The sequence below is a fragment of the Dendronephthya gigantea genome, unplaced genomic scaffold (genome assembly GCF_004324835.1).
Source record: "Dendronephthya gigantea isolate DGI-Jeju-01 unplaced genomic scaffold, DenGig_1.0 000166F, whole genome shotgun sequence".
Lineage (NCBI taxonomy): Eukaryota > Metazoa > Cnidaria > Anthozoa > Malacalcyonacea > Nephtheidae > Dendronephthya > Dendronephthya gigantea.
The window spans coordinates 364,210-387,335 of record NW_021163176.1 but is presented as its reverse complement, the minus strand read 5'-3'; the positions used below and the strand labels follow the sequence as shown (position 1 = coordinate 387,335).

The following is a 23,126-nucleotide window of genomic DNA, read 5'->3' as shown; positions in this document are numbered from 1 at the left end:
TGGTCGGTTGATCCGCCAAAATATTTTGTATTTGAGGCCCCAAGTCCTGGCTGATATTCACTCTATCGTGAATTTCAAACCTTCACTCGTGCTGTTCAACCCGAGACCCTATCAGGGTATAGCTTATACAATGTACAATAACATTCTACCAGCTAACATGAAGTTTACCCATGGCAAACTTTTGATGGTTTACCCGGCCGAACATCTTTCAAACACCGAGTACTGACCGATAATAATCTGTAGTGAGTTCACTTCAGCCGCATTCGTTCAGCAAATATTTCACGCGTCGCTCAGTTACGAGCTCACATTGGGATGACATATACGTTTCACTTCGATATTATACCAGCTAACTTCACCTTATCTCTTGGTAAATTTTTGTTGGTTTTTCGCGGCCGCTTTCTTCTTCACCTGTTGCAATCGTTTCATTGAATTCCTCGCCATTTCGCGTGGGTTGGCATGACTGGGTGATTTTATTACCCCGTTGCCGCTGACCGCAGTGCTCGTCGCGAGATTAGGGATTATGAACGATTGATTCACCGACGGGCTGCTCGGCGAAAATAGTGGAGGCTGGGGACGAAATACGAAGAAACAGTTTTAAATGGAAAAAACAGAGCACAAAATCGGCCTATGGAGGGGAGGACAGTCCGAATGAAATGTTTATTGAGGTGTTTTATTTTATCCGAAAAATCTTGGCTTTTATGAATATTGGATGGCCAATATTGCACCAAGTGTGGAAACTGGGCGGGGGGGGGGGGGATTGCGCAGAAACTTTGTGCCCTTCCCTTTATACGGTAAAAACGGCTGTAAAGACTGTTCTGTTGTATTTCAGCACAGGCTGATCTGGTATTTTAGATGTTTCAAGAACTCTGCATTCAAGTAGCTATATCGTTATTAACATCTGCCTGGCACGGGAAATGCAGTTTCATCGCTACTTCAATGTAAATTCACTCTTGCGACCGATTTGCTTAGTTATATTCCGATACGAAATAGTCTAATGTATTTCATACCTTGTTTTGTTCGACTCTCAGTGGTGCTTTGAACGACTGTGTTTGGGGTTTATTAGACAGGATTCCAGGCGATGGGATTGGCTTTAATTTTGGCACAGCAGTCGCTGTACTCTAGAAATTAAACATATCTTGAAGTTAAACTATGTATAACTGTATTTTTGGCTGCTATGTTACTTCTGTTACGCAAAAAAGACTTTAAAAAGTTTACCAACAGTCAACAGTAAATAACAAAACGAAAATTCAAACATTCCATTTCCGTTGTTTTCAATGAAATTTTATGTTTATTTAAAATTTTCGCGAGAGAAATGGAAAAATCCAAGAAATTCGGGTGGCGTATCACTCGTTAGCCAATCAAATCGCCGTACTATCTACTACATCCGGGACACGACGACATAACCAAAAATGGCGGGAAAACCAATGTTTGCAATTTGCAAATTGCAAGATGGCCTCGCTACGGCTGCGATTGATTTTTGGCGTTATGTTTAACGAAATGAACAACTGTGGGGACGAGAAACGAAGCGAAAACGCCACAAAAAGTTGTTTACGATGCTTAAGTCTTAAATGGATTTCGTTACAATAAACGAGGGTAAGAATTTAAAGACTTTCGACGATATTATTTGTTGTGTTTTTTTTTGTTTTATTTAAAGTTTTTTGCATGTTCTCGTTTTATCTAACACAGTAGGCTGCTAGGCAGTCGGGAAATGTTGGGAAAGTCGAGTTTGCTTGTGGCAATGACGTGTTGATATAAAGGTATACTATAGGCGGTAATGCCATTGCAGAACTCTTTGGCATATTTGGTGATTTTGATCGACTTTTCCGGATGCGTTCTTTTTAGAAATATTGGAAAGGTTTTAATTCAAGATTAATATGACTATGACTATGTGCAGATTTGAAACTTCCATCACGTACACAACCCTAAGCTGTGTGTATATTTTCCCTGTATTTACATCATATATGAAAAAGTACTGTCAATTCCATAAGAGATATCACAAAGAGATCAGACATACCACATAAACACATAGTCTTTCAGATGTAAAGCATGCTGCGCTCTTGGAAAATTTATACTTACGGCCTGTTTCATTTGCTTGGAACAGTTTCGGCAATACCAAACATGTCTAAGGTCATCAATACTTTGATCTGTGATGCGTGGCTTGTGACAGTTCTGCCAGGAGAAACATAAAAATATATAAACAGTCTGCCTTTGACAGAGATCAACCAAGTAACACAAACCCCAATAATGGTGGAACAGACCAACATGTCTAGCACTAAAGATATATTCTAGAGACAAAACATGCTGAGTTTTTTTTTTCAAAAACTCCTGTTTTCAGTTAGGAGTAAATGAATTGTTAAGAATACCCAAAATTTTATCAGGATTCCCTCTGCATGGCTTTCGATCTATTGTTGTGGACTAAATATACATCTGGCACATCAAATGAGAACAGCATGAAATGTGTATCTGTATATTTAATTTGTTGCCCACCACATAACATAGCCAAAGTCGCTGGGTGTTGCTGTAGTTTACCTGATGGTAGAGCTCATGGCATTCATGACACTCTACTAACTGATTCCCAGGTATTCCACTTTTTCCGCTACAAATAAAATATTTAACTGTTATATGGGTAAAGTTTCATAGGTAAGTGCAATTACACAAAGCATTGTTGTCTAATTCAACCTATTCTTAGCATTCTTTGCCTATATACTGCTAGATGATATTTGTCTCTACATTTTACCTTGAACAAACAATACATTTAGAAACAGACAAGTCAGGTGACATTTCATGGTCTGGTGAACTCTCATGAGATTCAACATCCAAATCATCAAGCAATGATTTTCCAGTGCTGATTTCTAACTTTGGTCTTTTTCTTTTAACCAACAGATTGCTTGAGTTTGACTCTTCCAAAGTCTCTTCAACATAACTCAAACCTATGTAGAATGCAGTCTTGTTTATGCCATGTGTTTATCATGCAATTTATTTTCACCCAAAAAATTTTCAATCAATTACCTTACTTGCATGAATGACTCTAATCTAAAGCCATTTACTATAATTTTTTTAATTTTGCTGTACATTTGGAATGAATTGTCAATATATAATTGCACTGTCAGCTCAATTTTCACTTACAAAAATCCTCCTAAAATTTATTAATTCATCCCAATCTCAATTTGATGAGTTTATATGGTGGAAGGCTTCTAACAAATCTTCAGCTGCAAATCTAGTCTTCTGTGCTACCAGGAAAATACTAGTAAATCATTACCAACCTAACTCTTCAACTGTTTCCATAATGTCATCGTCGGGATGATTATTAGTACCGGTACCAAATGACAATGACTCAACTTCTACAGTTTCTGTAACATCTTCAGTTTTGACCTTTCCCAAGATTTGTAATGAGGTTTCTGGAACTTCCTCAATAGTGGCTGGACCACTAGAATCACCGGATATTGTTATTGGGTCTGCCTTTAAGGGAGGTGGTTTCGAAAGTGGCTTCTTGATTGTTTCGACTTGAACTGGTTCTTTGATTTCATCTTTCTTTTTCTGAAACACAAATACAGGAAATTGCCTAAAAACTGGCTGGTAAAATTTAAAATGGCAACTTGAGACGATCAATTTATATAGAATTTATAAGAGCTAGTCAGACAATAAACTATCAGACAGTAAACTACATCTTTGCTGAGGCATTACGCTAGCAGACCCCGCCTGAATGGAAATTCCCGTTCACGAAGATCCCGGGAAACGGTCAAAATTCATATCACATCGCCAGGCACTTTGATTCAAATGTTCTGAGTTGAGTGAGTTCTGACTGCCGAGTGTTACCTCTGGAACATAATCAGGTTTCTTTCCTAAAACCTCATCTCTCAAAGCACATAACTGTTCTAAAGCTCTAGGATTTTTCGAGTGTAAAAGATTCAAAGCGCGGACTAAAATTGGGTCAATTTCGGACGCCATATTGGATGTACTACCACTTCACACACTGAGCTATATAACATACCAGTTGGCCAATTATTGGAGAATTTCTGAGAACTTCCTCGTTGGTTATCAAGCCAGTCGATATATGGAACTACGTCCAGGTGCCTCTTACTGGTTTATTCTTGTTTATTCTGGTCTTGTGCAGTTTCCACAATCCATAGATACCACAATCTACGGAAATATCCACACAAAATTCCGGATAAATAGTTATTATTCATTCTTACAAAGCTCAGTCTTTTGCTGCAAAATCGATGGTGGAAACCCCGATTCTGAACACGAATTGTCACCCATGAACTACAGTATTGTGTAGTATCCTTATAATCTGACAAATTGATTACTAAAAGACATCGAAAAGTACTGAGGATGGTGTCTCGACTACAGTTTAATTTACAATACGTTCACTCCAAACTAAAATTTAGCATAAAACACAAGTGAAGTCTAGTGTATAGTTTGTCGACGCAAAATTGACAGGCTAGAATGATCACGATAATATTTGCAGTATGTATTCGTAAAATCACTCAATTCACGAAGCCGTTGTTTCCATTTTTTCTTCAGCTTCGGCGTCTTCTACCTCGGCAGAAGTGGGGGTTTCAGAGGTGGGGTTCTCGCTCGTTGCCTCCCCCGAGGTTTCAGCAGATTCTTCGCTCTCCATCGTCTCACCCTCCTCTGGTTTCTCTTCCTTTTCGTAAGCTTTCGTGCCGGGTGTGACGATAACACCGCCCCAGCTCGTCACCTCCGAATCCACAGCTAAAAATGAAAATTAGAGTACGAATACAGCGTTTTGGGAACACGTTGTGACATTCAGAAGATTTTAAACGTAATCTTACAAAAATCCAATTTCTCTGTCAGATAAAGGAATTAGGGCGGAATGCATATTGCAAGGGGAAAATCTGCTTGGAAAGTCCTCACCTTAGCAAAAAATATGGAATAAACTCTCATCCATAGATATGTATTGCACTGTCTGTTTTGGAGAATGTGTATGTGAACCTGGATTACAAACGGAAACCGAATGTTTACTTACCAACGGAAGGAACACCTTCTGATACCTATTACGAAATAGAAAGGTGTTATTGGCATATCTAGTTCAAAAAATGCAGTTGAATTATTGTGTAGCACCCACCGAGCCAAGAACCTCTTTAACAGCGCCATGGGATAAGCATCGTAGGAGAGTTTGAGCAGACGTGGCAATGGCGTCCTAGGAAATGACAAGAATGACAGAAGCCAAATCTAACACGTGGGTGTTGACAGTTTAAGTTGGAAACAAACTACATCGGATATCTCACCAAATAAAAAACTTAGTTCTCCCAGTTTCTAAATGATCTATATATTATGACTAACCTGTTCTTCCAAGCTTAGTACACTGTGAGCTCGGACATTTCCAGACTAAAAATAGAAAGAACACTAAAGATGAGTTTCTTTGTCATGCAATAATCTCTGACAATGAGCGTTAGGAAGTTGCAAATATGTGGCTTATATATAGCGATTATATTGGTGAAACTCAAGGCTATTCACCGATGTAATTCAGATAGAAAAAGTCTATGGTGGTAGATTTGTGGATACGTTCATCTCTGATAAATATAGCAAAATGGACCATATTTATCTAGTAATCCTCGTATAATGAGAAACTGCCAATCACGCACTGGCTCGCACTGGCACTTTAAACAGAAATCCGTCAACCCACCTCACAAGGATCGATAATACCAATAGATCCTGGAAGGAATAGTCCCGACGCCAATAACTGCAGTGCTCGTCTAATAAGTAGGTAATAAAATACAGCAAATATGGTATGGCAATTGACTATATATTCTGTACGACAGTTCTTGAAAGCTACGGAACCACGAGATCTTACTACCATCACAAGTAGTGTTTGTTTTTACGGTCATTAGGGAATGGGATTTTGCATGTTGTCAACCAAAAAAGCATAATTTCTTCACCGCTATATTATAAAGATGAATATCATGCACTGTCTGATTTCTTGTGGGGTTTTGGAAATGAGTTGGATTCCTACACAACGACTGTGGAAACCATGCAATTACCTGAACGCGACGTTGATTGTGACAGGTTCATTTGACACCGAAACTGTTGCCCTGTGTGCCTTGGAATGAAAAACACGGAAGTAAGAAATGGCGAAAATAACAATTTTGGATTTCTTAAAATGAAAAAAAAAACAGTATGCGAGTAATGGATTTCACCTTATTTACACCGCGCGGAAATGCGGACGAATATTGTGAAATAAAATAAAATTTATTACCAGAAGGTCGATCAACCAGGGCGTAAGGCCTTGCAAGCCGGTTGTATTAAATCTGTTTTTCATATCCTTCAGTAATCGGACCAAAATTCGAACTCTAAAACAGTGGAAAAGAGAGCAGTGTAACGCTGTTAAATCTTTTGAATTCATGCATTCTTGTGTGATACACTAGTATGCATGGTGTCTGCCAAGATATGAACAACCAAAGGAACTTCTTGGCAAAGCCTTGGAAAACTGTCAGTGCAGAGTACACCAAAGGAGTGCTTATTTTCTGGTTGGTCTACTTAATCAGGGACTGAGATGATGGTTTATACTACCATCCACGTCCACTAAACTATAGTATAGAGTTTTTTTCCTGACTAAATTACGTAAAACTTACGTCGTGTGGAAAGCATTTTCCTCGAACCATCTCGAGTGTCGTATCGTTGCTAATGCACCCTCAAGGAGTTTTACGTCGACTAGAAGATTAAAAACAGCAAAAATCAACACTCACGAAATAGTTTGACAATAGACGATTAGAGGTTTTAAAGGTTTTTGTTTGCAAGATCAGTGACAGCTTTATACAAAGTAGCTACTTCGTACCGTGTGTATCTGGTTTTGCGTCCCGAAGATTTTTTGGTAAAGTCGTTATCAATATTCTCACGACGACACCGCCAGAACTTAAGTTAAAACCTGTGGAAATATATAAATAAAATAAAAATTGCTTTGTGCAGGATCATGCTAGACCACTGAGCTCTAACTATAATAGAGCTCGGTGTGGTAGAGACAGTTCTGTTTGCTTAAGTTGATAAAACAATAATTATACAATGGTCAATGCTAAGCATATATACAATATTGTTTTGAGTAAGTACAAACCTCCTTCATTAACCTGAAGGGTGACTTCTATATAACACAAAAAATAAAACCTTTGTCAATGAACTAGAGTACAGAGGCCCCAGACGTCAAAAATCCTCGTAACATTCGCACTCAGCTATATATAGGCTAAGATAGGAGTGGATCCAGACTGATGCGACTTATGTGATTGCATTAGTCAAAATTTCAAATACACAAATGATCATGGTAGAGTACCATATTCCGGTATATACCATGTTTGAGTATACTAAATTACGGTATATTCGACCAAGGTTGAGTACCATATTCCAGTATACTCCAAATCACTTGTACTTATGTGAACTGGTCTTCCTCAAATCGCGTTTGAATTAAATTTATATTATTCATATATAATTATATTTCAGAGCAGATTTCAGTTTGTGATGCATGAATAGTGAAACCAGAATATTTTCAAAAGCAGGATATATGTATACAGTATATTACAATACACAGCTGCTTACCATCCAAACCTAAACTTGGTTCTCTCAGTCCAATCAGAATTCTGTCTGCAACTTGTTGTATGCTTTCAACTTTAATGAGAACAAAAATTTTGATTACCACACATTGGATTGCAAACAATTGCAAAAAATCTAACAATCTTCAAAAAATCCTTGATGAATGCACCACTGCACTTGAATACTTACTGGTTGGTAATCTTTTAAGTATAACAGCAAGATCAGCAATAGGATGACCTGCCAACATTGTGCCTTTCTTATATGAACCAACTGGTCGAACTTCTTCAATGCCCTGTTAAAGATTCAAGGTTGGGACGGTCATCAGTTGAATAGGGTTAACATACATTGTAAACAGTTGTACAGTACTATAGTGATTAGACCATTGTATCTTGCATGGTTTAATTTACATAACATTGATTGCTTACCAACTCTGCAGCATCTGGACTGACAATAAGTATGTCAATCATATCTGTTACTTTTGTGACCATGTTTAGCACAGCTGCCTAAATAAATAAATAGATACACACGCCCCTTGAAATTTCCTCATTTTGCTGTGGTTAGTTGAAATTGCTGTACGGTTAGCTGATTTTGCTGTGGAAGTTGGGGCAAGCGACTGCACATAGTTTTGCTCTACAGTCCGATTTAAAAACCAGATATGATTTCTTTGTACAGCAACAAAGCTAGCTTGCTTTGGAAGATATAAAGGTGAAATTATGCAATTTTGTACCTGTTCATGTGAAGACTGTGTAAGTTCCTGGTTTCGTTTTAAGAGAGCCTAAAAATTAAAAGGAAATTATATGGAATACAAAGCAGGAAAAAAGAACCAAATCTTATAAAAAAGGAACCACCAAAGTTGACAGGCACACATACCTGGGTCAAAGCAGATTCATCAGCCTCTGGAGCAGCTCTTTGAAATGCACCTGATGCCTAAAAATGCAATTCACAGTAAAGGTATGTACATGTACCAGCAGTGCATAATTCCCACACTCAAAGTTTATCTTTAATTTTTATTGTAAGGCAGATTTAGCACAAGGATGTGAACGTCCAAGACATTGTGAATATAGCAAATAATTTTCACATATACTCTTTGACATTCACATCTTCATACTAAATCCGCCTATTGCAATGACAATGTGAGATGACGTTGTTGAAAATGATTACATTTAGCAATCATTGTGATGTTAAAAGCCATGTGAATAAACAATATTTTTAGAGATTGTGAGGTTTCTATTTCACAACCAGGAGAGCACATTTGTAAACATTTAACTGGACGCTTTTTATAACAAAGCAAGTCAAAAGTTTAAAGGAGGTACTGTACTTTGTTAAATATTAATTTAAAATCATTTACAAAAATTGAAAGGCTTTAATGTCATCAAGTGCAAATTTAGTGATTTTATTTGTATGCTGCACCTTAAAAAGATCAAATGGTGAATGTGTAACCACAAATTTCTGTCCAGGGGCAGGTCTAAAAAATGCTTGGGGTATATGGCCACCTCGACCACCACGTCTTCCACCTTTACCTCTAAACAATTGAAAAATTATTATTATCAGATCAACAATTGGCTGTTAACAATAATTATCTAACAATGGTAAGGATATATAACTTCTTTCACAAAAGTGCTATGAAAATACATAAGAAAACATCTCAACATTAAACCCAAAGGCTTTGACGGGAGGTTATGTGTGACATACCACCCTTAGATTGAAATGTTGGGAAGTTTTCTTGTATATTCTAATCATATGCTTGAGCACATAAATTCAATGAGAATAGTGGTAAGAATAGTTCGACAGTTCTTGTATGAACAAAGCCATCTAACAATTAACACACTTATCACAAAGGAGTATCATACTCAGGAATTTCAAGAAGCAATATATATTGTTATCAACAGTCACACACATTTTTCATGCAGCAATATTGCACAAAGTAGAACAACTTTAATCTGTCACAACAATTGTGGCAAAATCACAGTTCATTTTCTTATCAACAACATAGCATTGTATGTATAGCACACCTCTGTGTAACTTGTCTTGCAGTTTTAATTGACTGTCACACTCAAATTATGATTGTTGTGCATCTGATGAAAATATTGTAACATTATATTGCAATCCTGGCATCACTGTTAATAATAGCAATGCAAGGCAAGTTGCATACTCTAACATGTCCTAGTTGCTAGCTTAGCAGGACGGACTTTGTGCAAAGGGCCACTACATTCACTAGTCCAACTTCAATGGAGACAAGCGTGCACAAGCACATCGTTTTTTTTTTTTATCAAAGATACACGTGAATGGATGAGTGTTCTGTGTTTATATCATGTCAAAAACAAAAGGTTAAATACTTTTTATAATGTAACAAGCTTTACGTCTTACCAAAAGTTTAAAAAGTATGATAGTTAGTCTTAGAAGAAAGAGCATATGGTGTGTATGATATTTACCTCATTTTTATTTAAAAAAAGCTGAAAAAACCAACCAAAATCCTAACAAATATAAACACGAGACACAACCACTCCGTCCACTCGGCGCCAGACTTCCCAGTTCCCTCCTCTATAGTAAACTGTGTCTATAGCAGTGGTCTATAGCGACCTACAGTACCGGGACCCCGTACCCCTATTAAACATAACTAGGTTACTCGTGGGTGGAAATGCTGCCTAAAAGCACGTCATTGTTCGGCTTGCGAATGTATAAAAAAGTAATGCTTAAGGAACAGTAATTTGCTATAGGAAGCACGAACATAATCACCATAGCTTTGATCAAATTGATGCTTAAGAAACGAGAGGTAAAACGCTCCACTTGAAAATTGAAGGATGAAGGATACAATTTTTTTCAAAGATAAAAGCACGAGTGGCTCTTTGGCTGACTGCCTTACCAGTCTGCTGATAATCCGCGTCTGGGATTCACTTCACCGGCGAGTTCCTTGACCTTATAATCTTATCTTTCGACAGCCAGGCATAGAAAATAAACAGTTTAGGATTTAAGGTTCTATACTATCATAATATGTATAGACTATAGTCCTACAGAAGACATTTCGTGATTTTCGTCAGGCTTTTCTTTGAATGTCGATTATGTGGTTAAACCGAAATCCAGATTGAGGCTCGCGGTTGTATATCGTATCGCGGTTGCTAATAATATATTAATAAAGGCCCAGTTTCGGATACAAACCAACGAAGCAGGCTTTGCTAGCCTTGGTTTCGCATTTACAAATCGCAACAACATTCAAAACATTTTCGCATTCACAAAATTTTTATACTACCTTTGCCAGGATACAAAAGCGGTTGTTGTTTACGAATTGTTCGAGCTGCCAAGGCTATTCAAGTACTCGAAATCTTGAAAAGTTACTTCCCGATTTCACGCCCACATTGTTTACCATACACTCAGGGCATCTAATCATAGGATCTAATCGACTGCTGATGGGGGTTACGAAGCTGGAACGCACGTCAGGGGATTCCCCAAAAGGTGTACCCAGCGCGTGAACAATAAAAATAGTCAGACAGATATAACTTCTTATTTCCGGAACTGGAACTCTCGGTCGCTATCTTTGAGGCCAATTTGAAGCCGAAGTTGGCAACAATTCCAGTCCATTTTTATTGTTTTTGCCATTTTTGTCAGATTACCCCACGAGATAACTGTCAGTTGTCGTTGCAGTCTCTTTAACGAGTTAACTGCTGACAGAGCAAGCACAGATCAGATTAAGCAAAGAATTGTTATTTTCCCAATCTAGCTGCCAGGTAGGTCACGTTGAACCAGTCCAGTTTTTGTACTGGAGCGGATGATCCGCCAATCATTGGAAAATCACTAAAGTTCTTGTTAATCTGTGGTTTAATAAATCACAGTAATAATTTTTACTCCTGGGCATTTAAAATAGCTTCACATAGTTAGTCAGGCGAGGGTCCGTAGACCCGCAGGGATTTTTGCGATACTTTTGTTCAAATAGATTAATTTTATTGAAACTGAATTTCTATGTTATTTGGCTTATGCACTAACACGCCTAGCTGACGGTATCTATTTCACTATAAATAAAAAATATGTACAAAATGAAAACAGACTTTACGTTTATGTCTTTTGATGTTACATCATGGGTACATTACTCAAACTATAGTTCAGTAAAAATTCATCTACTTATATACAACCATTTGATTTATACAGATATTTGAAGTGTTCTGGTAACGATGTCTACAAAACAAATTCTTATTTCTAAAAAGCGTAAATGAAAAGGTAAACAAATAGCCTTGAAATTTTGTTCTACCTTTTCAATGTATGATACTAATTGAATTTTATTTTGGAATAATATTGCGACTTGTCAACCTATTTCATAATTGTTTAATTCCCGTGTGAGATTTCATGACGCGGGAGTTAAAATATCAACTGATACGAAACGTGCATTTCATTATTGTGGTGACGAAAGCAAAACATTTCATTATTATATTGCCCGCCAGACGAGCCTCATACTTGTGGTTATGCACTTAATCAATCTGAAGTTTCTAATATTGCTATGCACTCAGCGTACGAAAACAAAAGCGGCATATTTTCAAATGATATCAATCCTTTCATTGTGAGAATTCCCCGTTGCAGATTCCCCTGACCTGTCACAATTAAACTGGAAAATAAAGCGGCAATTTTTTTCGAAAAATCCAGTCCAGTGGCAGTGGACAACCGCCTTAACCCAAAAATGGATCAAGGTTTCACACCAAACTTATCTATGCCTAACCTTCGTGCAAGAAACAAAACGTTAAATAATCGACTGCATGAGGCACACAATAACAGTGAGTGCAATCAGCTCCTCTTCCTGGGGAAATTAATTACAATTATTAAAGGTTGCATAAATATAAAGAAATTATTAGTCAAACCATGCCAAGATGCCTCTCTTCAAATTCTATTCCCTCATTCCGTAGTCCCTCGTCACCAGTTTCTAGTTTCTTCTGCGGCAGCGCATACTTCAACTGTTGCCAGAACCATTTACTCTCTACGGTCAGATACGTATTCGTCTTTAGATACAACTTCAACTCGTCATCCAAACTGTCCACATCAACATCGTCAAAAAGGACGACGATCAAATAATTCGCACGTCCCTTTAAGACTCTCAGATGCGCGGCACGAAATTCCAACATGCACCATTCGCTTTGTATGAAATTTCGCGATAAAACCATGATCATTCGACGACTCTTTTTAACACAGTCAAGGATAGTCTCGGCGATTGGTGCCCCCGGGATAAAGTCCCTGTAGTGAACGCATAATTTATACGGTGGATTGTGATCTTTTTCCAATTTTTCTTGCAAAGTTTCTTCAACCCAAACTTTATCCCTCTCGTTGAAGGAGACGAAAGCGTCGTAGATCTTGGACGGGTCTGAATCGTCCACGCGGTCGAACGGATGCCAATTAAATCTCGTGTAAAGAATAAGCTTCAGTTCTTTACGAAAACGATACAGAAGAACGGCTGTAATGATAACCACGACTAGAAATCCTGCGACAACAAAGGAAGAGATGGCTGCTATACTTTCGTTAGGATTCTCTCCCGTATTGGCATCCTGCACACAAATAAAATCGCTGTCTTCAACCAAAATTAAGGGCTTTCCCTGATTTCTATCACCAGAGCTACAACCAACACTTTTTGCACCCCCAATAAATGCGTTCCGTTCTCTTTTTAACCAGTTTTTCATCCAAAGATTCTCACAGTCGCAGGTAAAATAGTTATTTTGTATATTGATTTTGGATAGGGTCAAATTTTGAATACGTTTTGGAAGTGTGGTTAACTTATTCGAATACAAGTATAATTCTTTTAACTTCAATTTGGAATCGTCTAAGGTAACACGTTCTATCTTGTTGTGACTGGCGTGAATTACGCTAACATTTTCCAAGTGTTTCGAAAGATTTAAGTTTCCGATTTGATTGTGCTCAATATTCAATTCGATCACGCCACCAGGAAGTTCTTCGGGGACTGTCGTAAGGTTCCGTTCCCGGCAGTCTACGAGCGTCGCAGAGCCAGGATAACCTTGGTGATAGCAAGTGCATCGCTTAGGACATTTTGAGCAATTACGTCTCTCGCACCACAACTGGTTCTGATGGACATCCAAAATTTTCTTTCCACGCAAATTCACTGGCGTGTAACAAATCCAGCTTTCAAAATCCTTCTCCGTGATTTCTTTAACAGCTGTCGTCCAGTATCGAATCGACGATAGCAAACCTCGAGTTTTGCAGTCGCAATGAAGAGGATTTTCCCCCAAAATTATTTTGAAAATTTTTAGCACGGACTCGAGCTTTTCCATTCTAAGCTTACCAAACTCGTTCAGGTCGAACCGTTCAATCGCGTTCCCTTGAAGGTTGAAGGTTTTCTTATTTCGAGAATTTGTTGTCAAGTCACGCGTGGAAGTCGTATCGATAGAGCTCCCTGTGTCGGTATGAAGAAACAAAAAATCGTGTTCGTTGAGTTCGTCTATCATTTTAACAAAACCAGCAAAGTTGATTTCGTTATACGACAAATCAAAAGTTACCAAATTTCGAACGTAAAGACCAAACTGTGGTACATCGCGCAACTTATTCTTACACAAATTAATCTTCTTCAGTGCGTCGAAGACGCCTCGGGGAACTGCGTTAGGCTCGACGACACGCAATAGATTGTTCTCGAAATCAATCGACTCCAATTTTTGCAACTCGTCGCTAAGAAAATTGTTCTGTAATGTGTGTATGAAATTGTTTTTCACGTTTAACTTTCGAAGATTTTCCAATCGTTCGAATATTCTTCCATCTAACGAGGTGAGGTTGTTTTTATTCAAGTTTATCGAAACTAGATCCAAAGTTTTCTGGAAAATTCGTGCGGGAATTTGGCTAATATTGTTCTCGCTCAAATCGACTATCTTCAAACCGATCACTTCGTCAAATATTGTCGAATTAATAGATCTCAATTGGTTTCCGCGCAGAGAAATTTTATCTACTTTTCCAGAGGGATTTTTCAAATGGTTCAGCTCTGAGTTGAATTCTACCATAAAAAAGCGCCGATAAACTCGCGGACTTATTGTCGCACCCTCAGAATAATGATCGTTCAATAAGGTAGTACGGGACAAATTTCTCGGAAGCTCCAAACCTTGGTTTGACCATGGGAAATCAGGTAGTGCCCGGAGATTATTTCCTGATAATTCCAAGGACTGTAAATGAGGCATAGTTTTTTTCAAAGTCCTTAGTGTTTCTGCCTCAAGGCGCATTTTGCTAAATTGTACTTCAGCCATTTTCTCCCAGACATAGGACAAAAACATTCGGGGCATTGTTTTGTTTTTCAAATTGTTCAAAACCAAACTCCCGATATTAAATAACCCTTTCAAGTCAGCCTCAGTCTCCCCTTTGTCTTCCAGTACAACCTGATTCCACATGTACAGGACCCGCAAATCCGCAACTCGTCCCCAAACTGCAAGGTCTGCACCGGACACGCGGCACTGATTCCTCAGCCGAAGATACATTACCCGGTCCTTTGCAGTAAAATTACCCGGCCGGCAAAAAGACAGCCTTGCCGGGGAAAGGCAGTGGAATCGGACGTCATTTATAGTGACAACGGATTTTTTCCGCCGTTTTTTGAAAATATTTGCTACATTGAAATACAATGTACATTCCTCCGTATTATTCTTCCCTGAAACCTGGATGATTAAACTTTTAGTGTTGACAAATGTTCGCCCGCCAACTTTAAACAAGGGGCTTCGTTGCTTTTTTTCTACGCTGTATGAGACATCGCATGCGTTGGTAGACTGCAAAACCGTATTTGAGCAGCTGTCGTTGAAAGCACTCCGCTCAGCACGCACGGAAATATGAAGGCACAGCAATATGCCGATGCTGAACTGTAACATAATAAAGCTATCTTTCAAGCTATGTTGAACTGTTGAACTGTTCGACGTCAAGGTCAAATAACACTTAGAGGAACTTCGAAGCGAATATAATCAAACACACTTTAATGATCACCGCGGGAAGCGGGCGTGGCAAATCACATGCAAGGAGAGTGTAAAAATGTGGATTCCCAGCGGAATATACCGAATCAAACTACGACGTACTGTAAACAGACCAATTATTTGTAATTCCCATTTTAGAACAAAATGCATCGCTTTCGCATTCCAAAATTACACAACACTACGCGCAATTTTAGGTTTGGTGCGGATAAAATTGAAATAAAATCGAAATATCACAAATTTATATTCGTCTTGTCTTAACTGATCCATATGCTTTTCAACATGCTAATTTTTAGTCACATTTTATATGTACTTTTTAAAATTGTCGACTGGAATCGATTTTCAAATTCATAGTGTATCGACGTCGACATACTGATCATCAAGCCGAGGAGAAGCCCGCTCTCTGTGGAAGTAGAACGAACGTCACCTTTTGATGAAATAACCGGAAGATTTACAGTACGCGAGCAGGCCAGCATGCGTCTAATTTGAAAAGTGCTATAGTGTACACTTCACTACACATTCCACATCACAGTCCAGGTTTTAGACTGTCGTTGCATCACACGTTTGCATATATTTTAACTTACAAATGGTTTTTTTGTTTCATACGGTCATGGCGTAGGTGCAACAATCAACAACGGTTCACACCATCTTGCATTCTTGAAAAATATTGTTACATTCAAGTTGAGAAGAATTTTGAAATTGGCATTTCGAAATATTTCGCAAGTTTTGGCAAACAAATCATGAAATTCTCCAAGCAAAACTTGAAGAAGTGCAAAATGCAAATAAATTTGAATTCTCGGCTTTGAGAGAGAGAAAGAAAAATTACGAAAACACGAGGTTTCCATTCCACAAATATCTTAGCGTCTCGTGTTTGCACCAAAACCATTCGCACGCTTTATAGCTGATCATCAACTTTCACTTTTACCTAAAAGGAATATTGTTTTTTCCTATTTTGGTACATTTCTATACAGAGAGAAAAGTGTAATATTCCGGAATTGTGGTACTTAACAGAAAGACGTCATTGAAAGTAAAGGCTATATCAGCTGGAGACCAGAGCCGGAAAACAATATTATATGACATGAGTACCAGGAAAACGAAAGCGCTTGGAAACTTTTGCATATCATATTAGATTTTCAGAGCTTGAAGCAAGCTTATAGAACAGATATATTGTTTTTGAAATAAGGAATTTTGACTTGCGAAATTACAGTAAGAAATGACACCTTGATAACACACAGGAGGCGTAATCATACGTTCAAAGGTAATTTGCATGTTTTTTTTTTAATGTCTTGGCATTTGAGAGAAGCTCAAGTTGTGCATATCTTTCTATAAGCCAAGCCGGCCAAAAGCATATCCTTCAACGAACAAGAAATATCGAATTCAGAATCGACCCAAATATCGTAACCAGAATATCGTTTTGTTTTCACACTACACAGAGACAATGAAAATTTAACTGTTCGCCATACAAACTCATACGACAGACTTCCGCTGTACTATATATAGACTTAGTCTTATTACTAACAGGGATAAATTTAGTATTGAATAACACCAAATAAGTTAAAATTACGCATTTAAAAACCAGTTAATCCCCCCCAAAAATTGGGAGAAGAGCTCTTTTATATAAGTTCCCCAACCATACTCGCTAGTCACGAGTTCAGCACATGTATATGCATGGGCGCGCTTTACAAATTGAAGCCTCACTCATCGCTCCAGTTTCGTTTGATCTTAGCATATAATCATATTAAGTTCAAGTATTCTCAAACAGCCATGACTTTGAAACACGGGTTCGCACATGGTACAGCACAAGCGGCGTCTACACTTGAAAACGAACAACTTGTAACAAGACTTTCCGGCTGGAAACATGTTGTTACGAGCCCATCCACAAGCTATCTTTCAGTAAGTTTTGTTTGCGCTGTTTGTTCCAAACAACAGCAAGTTTGTGAACAATTTCGTCTGGTTTGATAATGATTTTGAAACATTGTTAAATCAATATCACGGGTTGATAATTGCATCTTCCCTTTCTTAAAACTCGTATCTTAAGTTTATACAAAATGTCTTTGTTTAATTGTCAGAATATATGCTTCATTCTATATTCTTTTGCTCGGAGAAGCTTGTGGCAATTCTGATGGCATTATCAAAGTTGTTACAAAGTTGTTTAAACACAGCTGTGTTAAAACAATTTAATGTTCCTACAATTTTGGCAGCACAAGATACTGATTGCAATATTGTTATATCGTGTTCGTATGGAAAAGTCCTTCAACTTGCAATCTGATAACTCAATAAGCTTGTTTAAACTTAATCGAAAGCTCGGCACAATGAGTGCAAAGTTGTTGACAGTTTGTTTGCATGCAGACCTATACAAGACAGCTAGGTCAGATGTGATAGATGATATATATGAGATTTATGGCTATGGAATTTCAATTGTAAGTGGGCAGAGCAATGATAAATGCCCCCCACGAAAACACTTATATAACTTTGTATTATTTAAACTGGCTGGATACTTTCCAAAGGGCTAGATACTACATAAGATCATCTTAATATACTACATCTTAAGATACTTAGATACGATAATGCAGTATCGATAAAACACTGTAGACAGAATCTCTCAAAAAGCCAAATATGATCAGCTTATATCTATATAGAATGCGTTCAATGCATGCACGCAAGTTTTGGGAGGTTTTAAACAGGATTGGAATGAGGAACTGATGCTTTTGTTGGATCAAGATGTTTACGCTATATAGGCAGGGAAATTCCCTGAAGTCATGTGAACGACTCGAGTCCAGAGTTAGCCTTGACCTCTGTGGAAAAGATGCCTTCAATTGCACCACTTCATTATAGATACCCTACTGAGCCTCGTGCATTCTCGCTATTCTTACTCTTCTCTGCACAACAGCAACACGTTTCACACTTTGGTTACTAACACGAGATCGTCGTTTACCAATCTGGCTAATTCCAAAAGTGACCAATTCAGACAACTATTGCAAGTGCTGTCTCTCTTTATTTTCCTCGCGGGATACAGAATTAAGTACATGTATTATGTCTAGCCAATGAACGCGTTTCGCAAAATTGACCTATCAACAAATGCATCGAGTACGGACTGTACAGTATTGGTTTTTGGCTGCATGTCAACTCTGCTACATTATTAAATTAAATATTCTGTAAAGCATTTCTTTGTTGTGATCTCTCCTGGCTGTCTTAAAGTAGTTTCAGTTAATTGACTGGCTTTCATCTGCCGGATTCTAACATGTCGCACTCAAATACACTACAAAAGTATCTGTCTGCATGTTGTACGTGTGTTCATTAATTTGCTCACATATACACCAGGGTCAGTATCTGTGTTAAATTACCATACAAGGCTAAATTTACCTCAGCAAATATTCTGTCAGTATTTGTGTTTATTCAGTGGCGTTTCTTTGTTTAAGCAAGATTACTGAAATTCCATCGGTCGTGTCGTGCGTGTTTTTCTGTGGTAGAAATTGCGAAGGCATCAGGCATACTATACACATTTCTCTCAATGATAGGTGATAAGAAGTCCAGTGATCAGGAACGTGCAGTTAAAGTTAGTGCTAATTTTACCCTATTTTTCATTTGTGGACACATGGCTTATCTTTTCAAAACATTGAAGAATGAAGTCCCTACAAAGCCAGGGAAGATTTCTGGAACAAGCCTTTCAAATTGATAAGTGATGAACTGCTAGAAAGTTTGGCCGGTAAATTCGCGTGAACTCAGGGTTAAACTAACTGGATTTTCAACAACCGACCTTGTGCATGTGATCTTTATATATTAACATTTAATTATGTGTGGCTAAGTAGATAAGTTTAACATAGCCTTTTGCTGTATTGTTATGGTAATAGTTTCCAAATAAAACCCGGAATATTTTCCTGTCAACCTTCGATACGGTATATCAACTTTGACGCACCCACACACGGGGGAGTATGATTGTTCTTCTTCCTGTTTTGAAACGTGCTGCTAAGACGATGTGAGCTTGTGAGTAAACCCTTGCTAGAAGATGCAATATCTCAACTTACAAACACGATACATCATACATATGCATTCTGACCTTCATTTAACCCGCTCTAGTCAGTTGATTCGATTAGAGTTCTTTTATACCTTCCATACCTAACATTTCTTGTTTATATACAATTACAGTTGAAATTCTATTAACTACGGTCAATTGAACACTTGTGTGGGCCTGGCGCGATTCCAGGGAGAACGGAGGCTTCGAGGAATTTCTTATTAGCACTAGACACCGAATGGATAAAGCAAAATATAGTGCAGCAGTTTCCCCTATATGCATTGCGGAAAAAAAACACATAAAGGCAACATTTGGGTAGCTTGAAGTGCATTTATGCTTATATAGTATAAGCACAGCAAATACAAAAACACCGACTCTTCTAATTTTGCTCGATTTGATTTTCGAGACCGCAATCACGGCTTCGATTTTGAAACGAGGATATAATTATAGATGCACAACTGTTCGGTGTAAGAAGATATCAGTCCGGCATCTTTTAAATTTGCCAAATTCTCTTTGAGATGGTCTAAATACATTTGCTGTAACAGATATAAAGTTACCCATTCATTTTAAGTTAATCGCATCAGTATATTGTTGTCGTTCAGACACTTGCCACACCCAATCTCTAGTAAAACAACTTTAGTACTAAGAAAAGCTCTCAACAACGTCTATACGGCGCTATAGTTATGGTAATTGATACGCCCATCATGTGAAACTATAGTATAACATGGATTCTTGTGCTGGGTTGTTTTGTAACCAGCCAGAGAATAAACTAGATCACACAGATTACAAAATTTCGTTGTGTAGTGCCATGTGTAAAATGCACGCAATTTTTTCATGTACTGCATAAATGTACTAGCGCGGAAAAAAACTATACTGAGCTGACTGTGAATATTTTAAATTTCTTCAGCCTGAAAATGTATATCTTTATATACAGTTCTCTATATACAGTGAAGTTTTAAACCTCGCCTGGCTAATTATTCTATGTTTGGCTACATTTTCGTAAAAGGTCGACAAGATTTGGGTAAGATTTGCAGATAAGTCTATACTGTGTGCTATTGGAAGATGCGGTGTTAGATTTCGTGTATAGTCGGAATCATCAATTATACACAAAAGCAATAGACTGCACCACGCTTTCAAAGATCAGTTTCGGCAACCTGGAAGTCAGGCTGTCGGCAAATATATCAAAGTGACTGACAAAATCTCCGTATAGAGAGCTCCACTTTGGGCCATTAACAGGGGCGCCGGACACAGTCAAAGGCAGGGGGGGCAGCAACTCGAAAAAGGGCACTTTAGTTTGTTAAGAAAACAAGAAAAAAAGTTAGACTTAAAGTTAGAAAATGCATGTCTTTTTTCAATCTTCAAATAAAGAATGGTTTCTTATGGAATTCAACGTTGTGCGCTTCTGCTTTCGGCAATAAACCGATATTAAAGAACAAAAATTACAAAATAAAGATGTAATAATGCTTTAATGAAAAATTGAAATGATGAAATTATATAAACAAACAGTAACAAACTAGTTATTCCACGATAGAGTTAATTAAACCTTTTAATTAACATTTTCCAAAATAACGTCGCCGTTGTTCGTTTGCCACTATGAACTCTTTAGCAATATTTTCGCTATTTATTTCGTCAATTCGTCCTTTGTGGATAGCAGCGAACATTCTATTATTTAGGGTGTTCTCGGACATGGTCGATCTGAGCCATGACTTGATACGGCGCATTGTGCTAAAAGTTCTTTCTGCTGTAGCGGAGCTGATGGGAACTGACATGTAAAATGTCAACAGTTTATGAACTTCCGAAAGGCATTCCTTGATGCTCTTTCTAGAGTTCAAAATTTCACAAAGCGTCGATAGGGTGGTGACCGTCTTGATAGGTAATGCATGTTCTGCGTTGTAAAGCTTTAACACAACTGGTAGCTCTTTTAGCTGCTCCTCCAAGATATCAGTATTAATAACTGCTGGTAAACTTTTTAACTGTGGTCGAACTTCTTCTGAGGAATTTTTTTTGTTTGCTGCTGCAAGTAAACATGACTCTATTGCTTCAAGAATCTCTAAATCTTCTTGACGAAAACGTCCCTGTAGTGCTTCCACCACAGCATCAACAGCTTCATAATAAATACGCAGTAATTCCGTTGTAATATTCATTTCTGTCGCAGATGATGGCGAACTTGAATGAGCAACATACTCGGACAGACGACATGGAGCTTTTCTTTGCCTTTTTGACTTTTGTGTTTCATGTTCTTCTCGTAACTCTGCCAACTTCATTGTCTGCTCATACAGACGTTGAAACTCTTCTTCGGACCTTATCTCCTGTAGACGCACTTGCAATTTCTTTATACTATAAACTGCTTGTTCTGCCGTGAGTGATGCGGATTGTAAATTCTTGGAATTATTTTCTAATAAATTTGCAAGTTCATGCATAACAACCACTTGAAACATCGGTCGCACTGATCTAACTTTTCCAAGCAATCCACGTGATTTTGCACGACACTCAGGAGTGATGCTAAGATCCTTTGATAAGATTTCTAACGCCTCTTGTAACTCTGGAGTTTTTTTTATGAGCACCGCAGCTGCTGAACCTCTTGTCGTCCATCTTGTTCGAGATAAATTCTTTAACTTCAGAATCTCTGAGAAGCTCTCTGAAGAATTAGCGATTTCTTTTTGTATATTCTCAAAAAGAAGGACACGTTTTGGACTCACGCCCACTAGAACATACAAATCTTCGCACAGATCTTGTGCTTCAGCAATCAACGGGGACAATTTTGTGGCATCTTTAAACACAAGCTCATTGCAATGTGCAAAACAGTGGATATGGATTATGTTATCCCCAAACTTTTCTTTCATGAGTGCGGCAAGTCGTGTCATAGACGATGCTCCGTCAAAAGCTGTGCCAACGAGCTTTTTTGTGTCCATATTGCATCGCAACATTATGTCGTGAATATACTTCAACAAAGCGTCTGATGTCAAGCCTTGGTCGCATGACAATACGCCAATGAAGTTTTCGGTTGTCTCGTAACTGTTGTTGCAAGTTCGGACTGAAAACGACAATTGCTCCAATTTTGAAATATCGCTTGCTTCATCACATATGATAGAAAAGAAATTGTTTGAATTAATTTCTTCAACTAATGTTCGTCTTGCATTCAACACTATCAATCTTTCTTGCTCATTTAGGATATCGTGAGAGAAATATTTTTCACTTATTAGCATTTTCAAGCCGGGGTTACTTTTGGCTTTGTCCCTATTAAATTGAGCAATATTGGATTCTTCATCTTGATGACCTCGAATAGCAAGTCCCTGCCTTAAGAGAGTTTTCATAGTATCCAAGTGAGCGACTAAACCAGTCTGTCTCAGTTGTTGCTGCTTTCGTCGCTCACTATCTATTTGACAAGCTACGTCAGGTTGGTCTTTTTTGGATTCTTTAGCAGCACTTCGATGCTGTTCACTGCGTTCATGTTCCTCTATTCTTTCCTTGCCTTTTTTCCAGTTTTTAAAACCTTCTGCCTTATCGGAGAAGATAAACGGCGAGTAATCATGTGGTTGTCGAAACAAGGTGCATTCTCCACAAAACGCAGCCCTTTTTTCTTGGTGGTACCACAACCAGTTATGGTGATGAAACCATTCCTTTTGAAAATACCTTCCTTTGTTTTCACTCAT

At 38.0% G+C, this 23,126-nt stretch overlaps 3 protein-coding genes across 3 annotated transcripts; all 3 read right to left on the bottom strand.

Moving 5' to 3' along the window:
- Positions 1-3,475: 3,475 nt before the first annotated feature.
- LOC114537842 (interleukin enhancer-binding factor 2-like) lies at positions 3,476-10,068 on the bottom strand. Its single transcript, XM_028558952.1, has 18 exons — positions 9,975-10,068; positions 8,953-9,064; positions 8,413-8,469; positions 8,270-8,317; positions 7,968-8,045; positions 7,732-7,834; positions 7,549-7,617; positions 7,073-7,099; positions 6,800-6,889; positions 6,597-6,675; positions 6,221-6,314; positions 6,006-6,064; positions 5,651-5,720; positions 5,308-5,352; positions 5,090-5,164; positions 4,991-5,015; positions 3,992-4,716; positions 3,476-3,537 (listed from the first exon to the last, which is right to left on the bottom strand). The coding sequence occupies exons 1-17, from the start codon at positions 9,977-9,979 to the stop codon at positions 4,493-4,495; spliced, it is 1,260 nt and encodes a 419-aa protein (XP_028414753.1). The 5' UTR covers positions 9,980-10,068; the 3' UTR covers positions 3,476-3,537; positions 3,992-4,492.
- A 1,767-nt stretch (positions 10,069-11,835) lies between these two features.
- LOC114537861 (protein toll-like) lies at positions 11,836-14,516 on the bottom strand. Its single transcript, XM_028558971.1, has one exon. It carries the CDS (start codon positions 14,514-14,516, stop codon positions 12,378-12,380), a length of 2,139 nt encoding a protein of 712 aa, XP_028414772.1. The 3' UTR covers positions 11,836-12,377.
- A 6,507-nt stretch (positions 14,517-21,023) lies between these two features.
- LOC114537860 (zinc finger MYM-type protein 1-like) lies at positions 21,024-23,126 on the bottom strand. Its single transcript, XM_028558970.1, has one exon. It carries the CDS (start codon positions 23,124-23,126, stop codon positions 21,024-21,026), a length of 2,103 nt encoding a protein of 700 aa, XP_028414771.1.

Excerpts from the sequence above, each read along its gene's own strand:
- LOC114537860 (XM_028558970.1), bottom strand. The coding sequence starts at position 23,126 with ATGAGTGAAAACAAAGGAAGGTATTTTCAAAAGGAATGGTTTCATCAC.
- LOC114537861 (XM_028558971.1), bottom strand. The coding sequence starts at position 14,516 with ATGGTAGAATTCAACTCAGAGCTGAACCATTTGAAAAATCCCTCTGGA.
- LOC114537842 (XM_028558952.1), bottom strand. Across the intron at positions 8,046-8,269 it reads CACAGTCTTCACATGAACAG|GCAGCTGTGCTAAACATGGT; the intron begins GTACAAAATTGC and ends TTATTTATTTAG. Across the intron at positions 6,890-7,072 it reads CCTTCAGGTTAATGAAGGAG|GTTTTAACTTAAGTTCTGGC; the intron begins GTTTGTACTTAC and ends ATATTTCCACAG.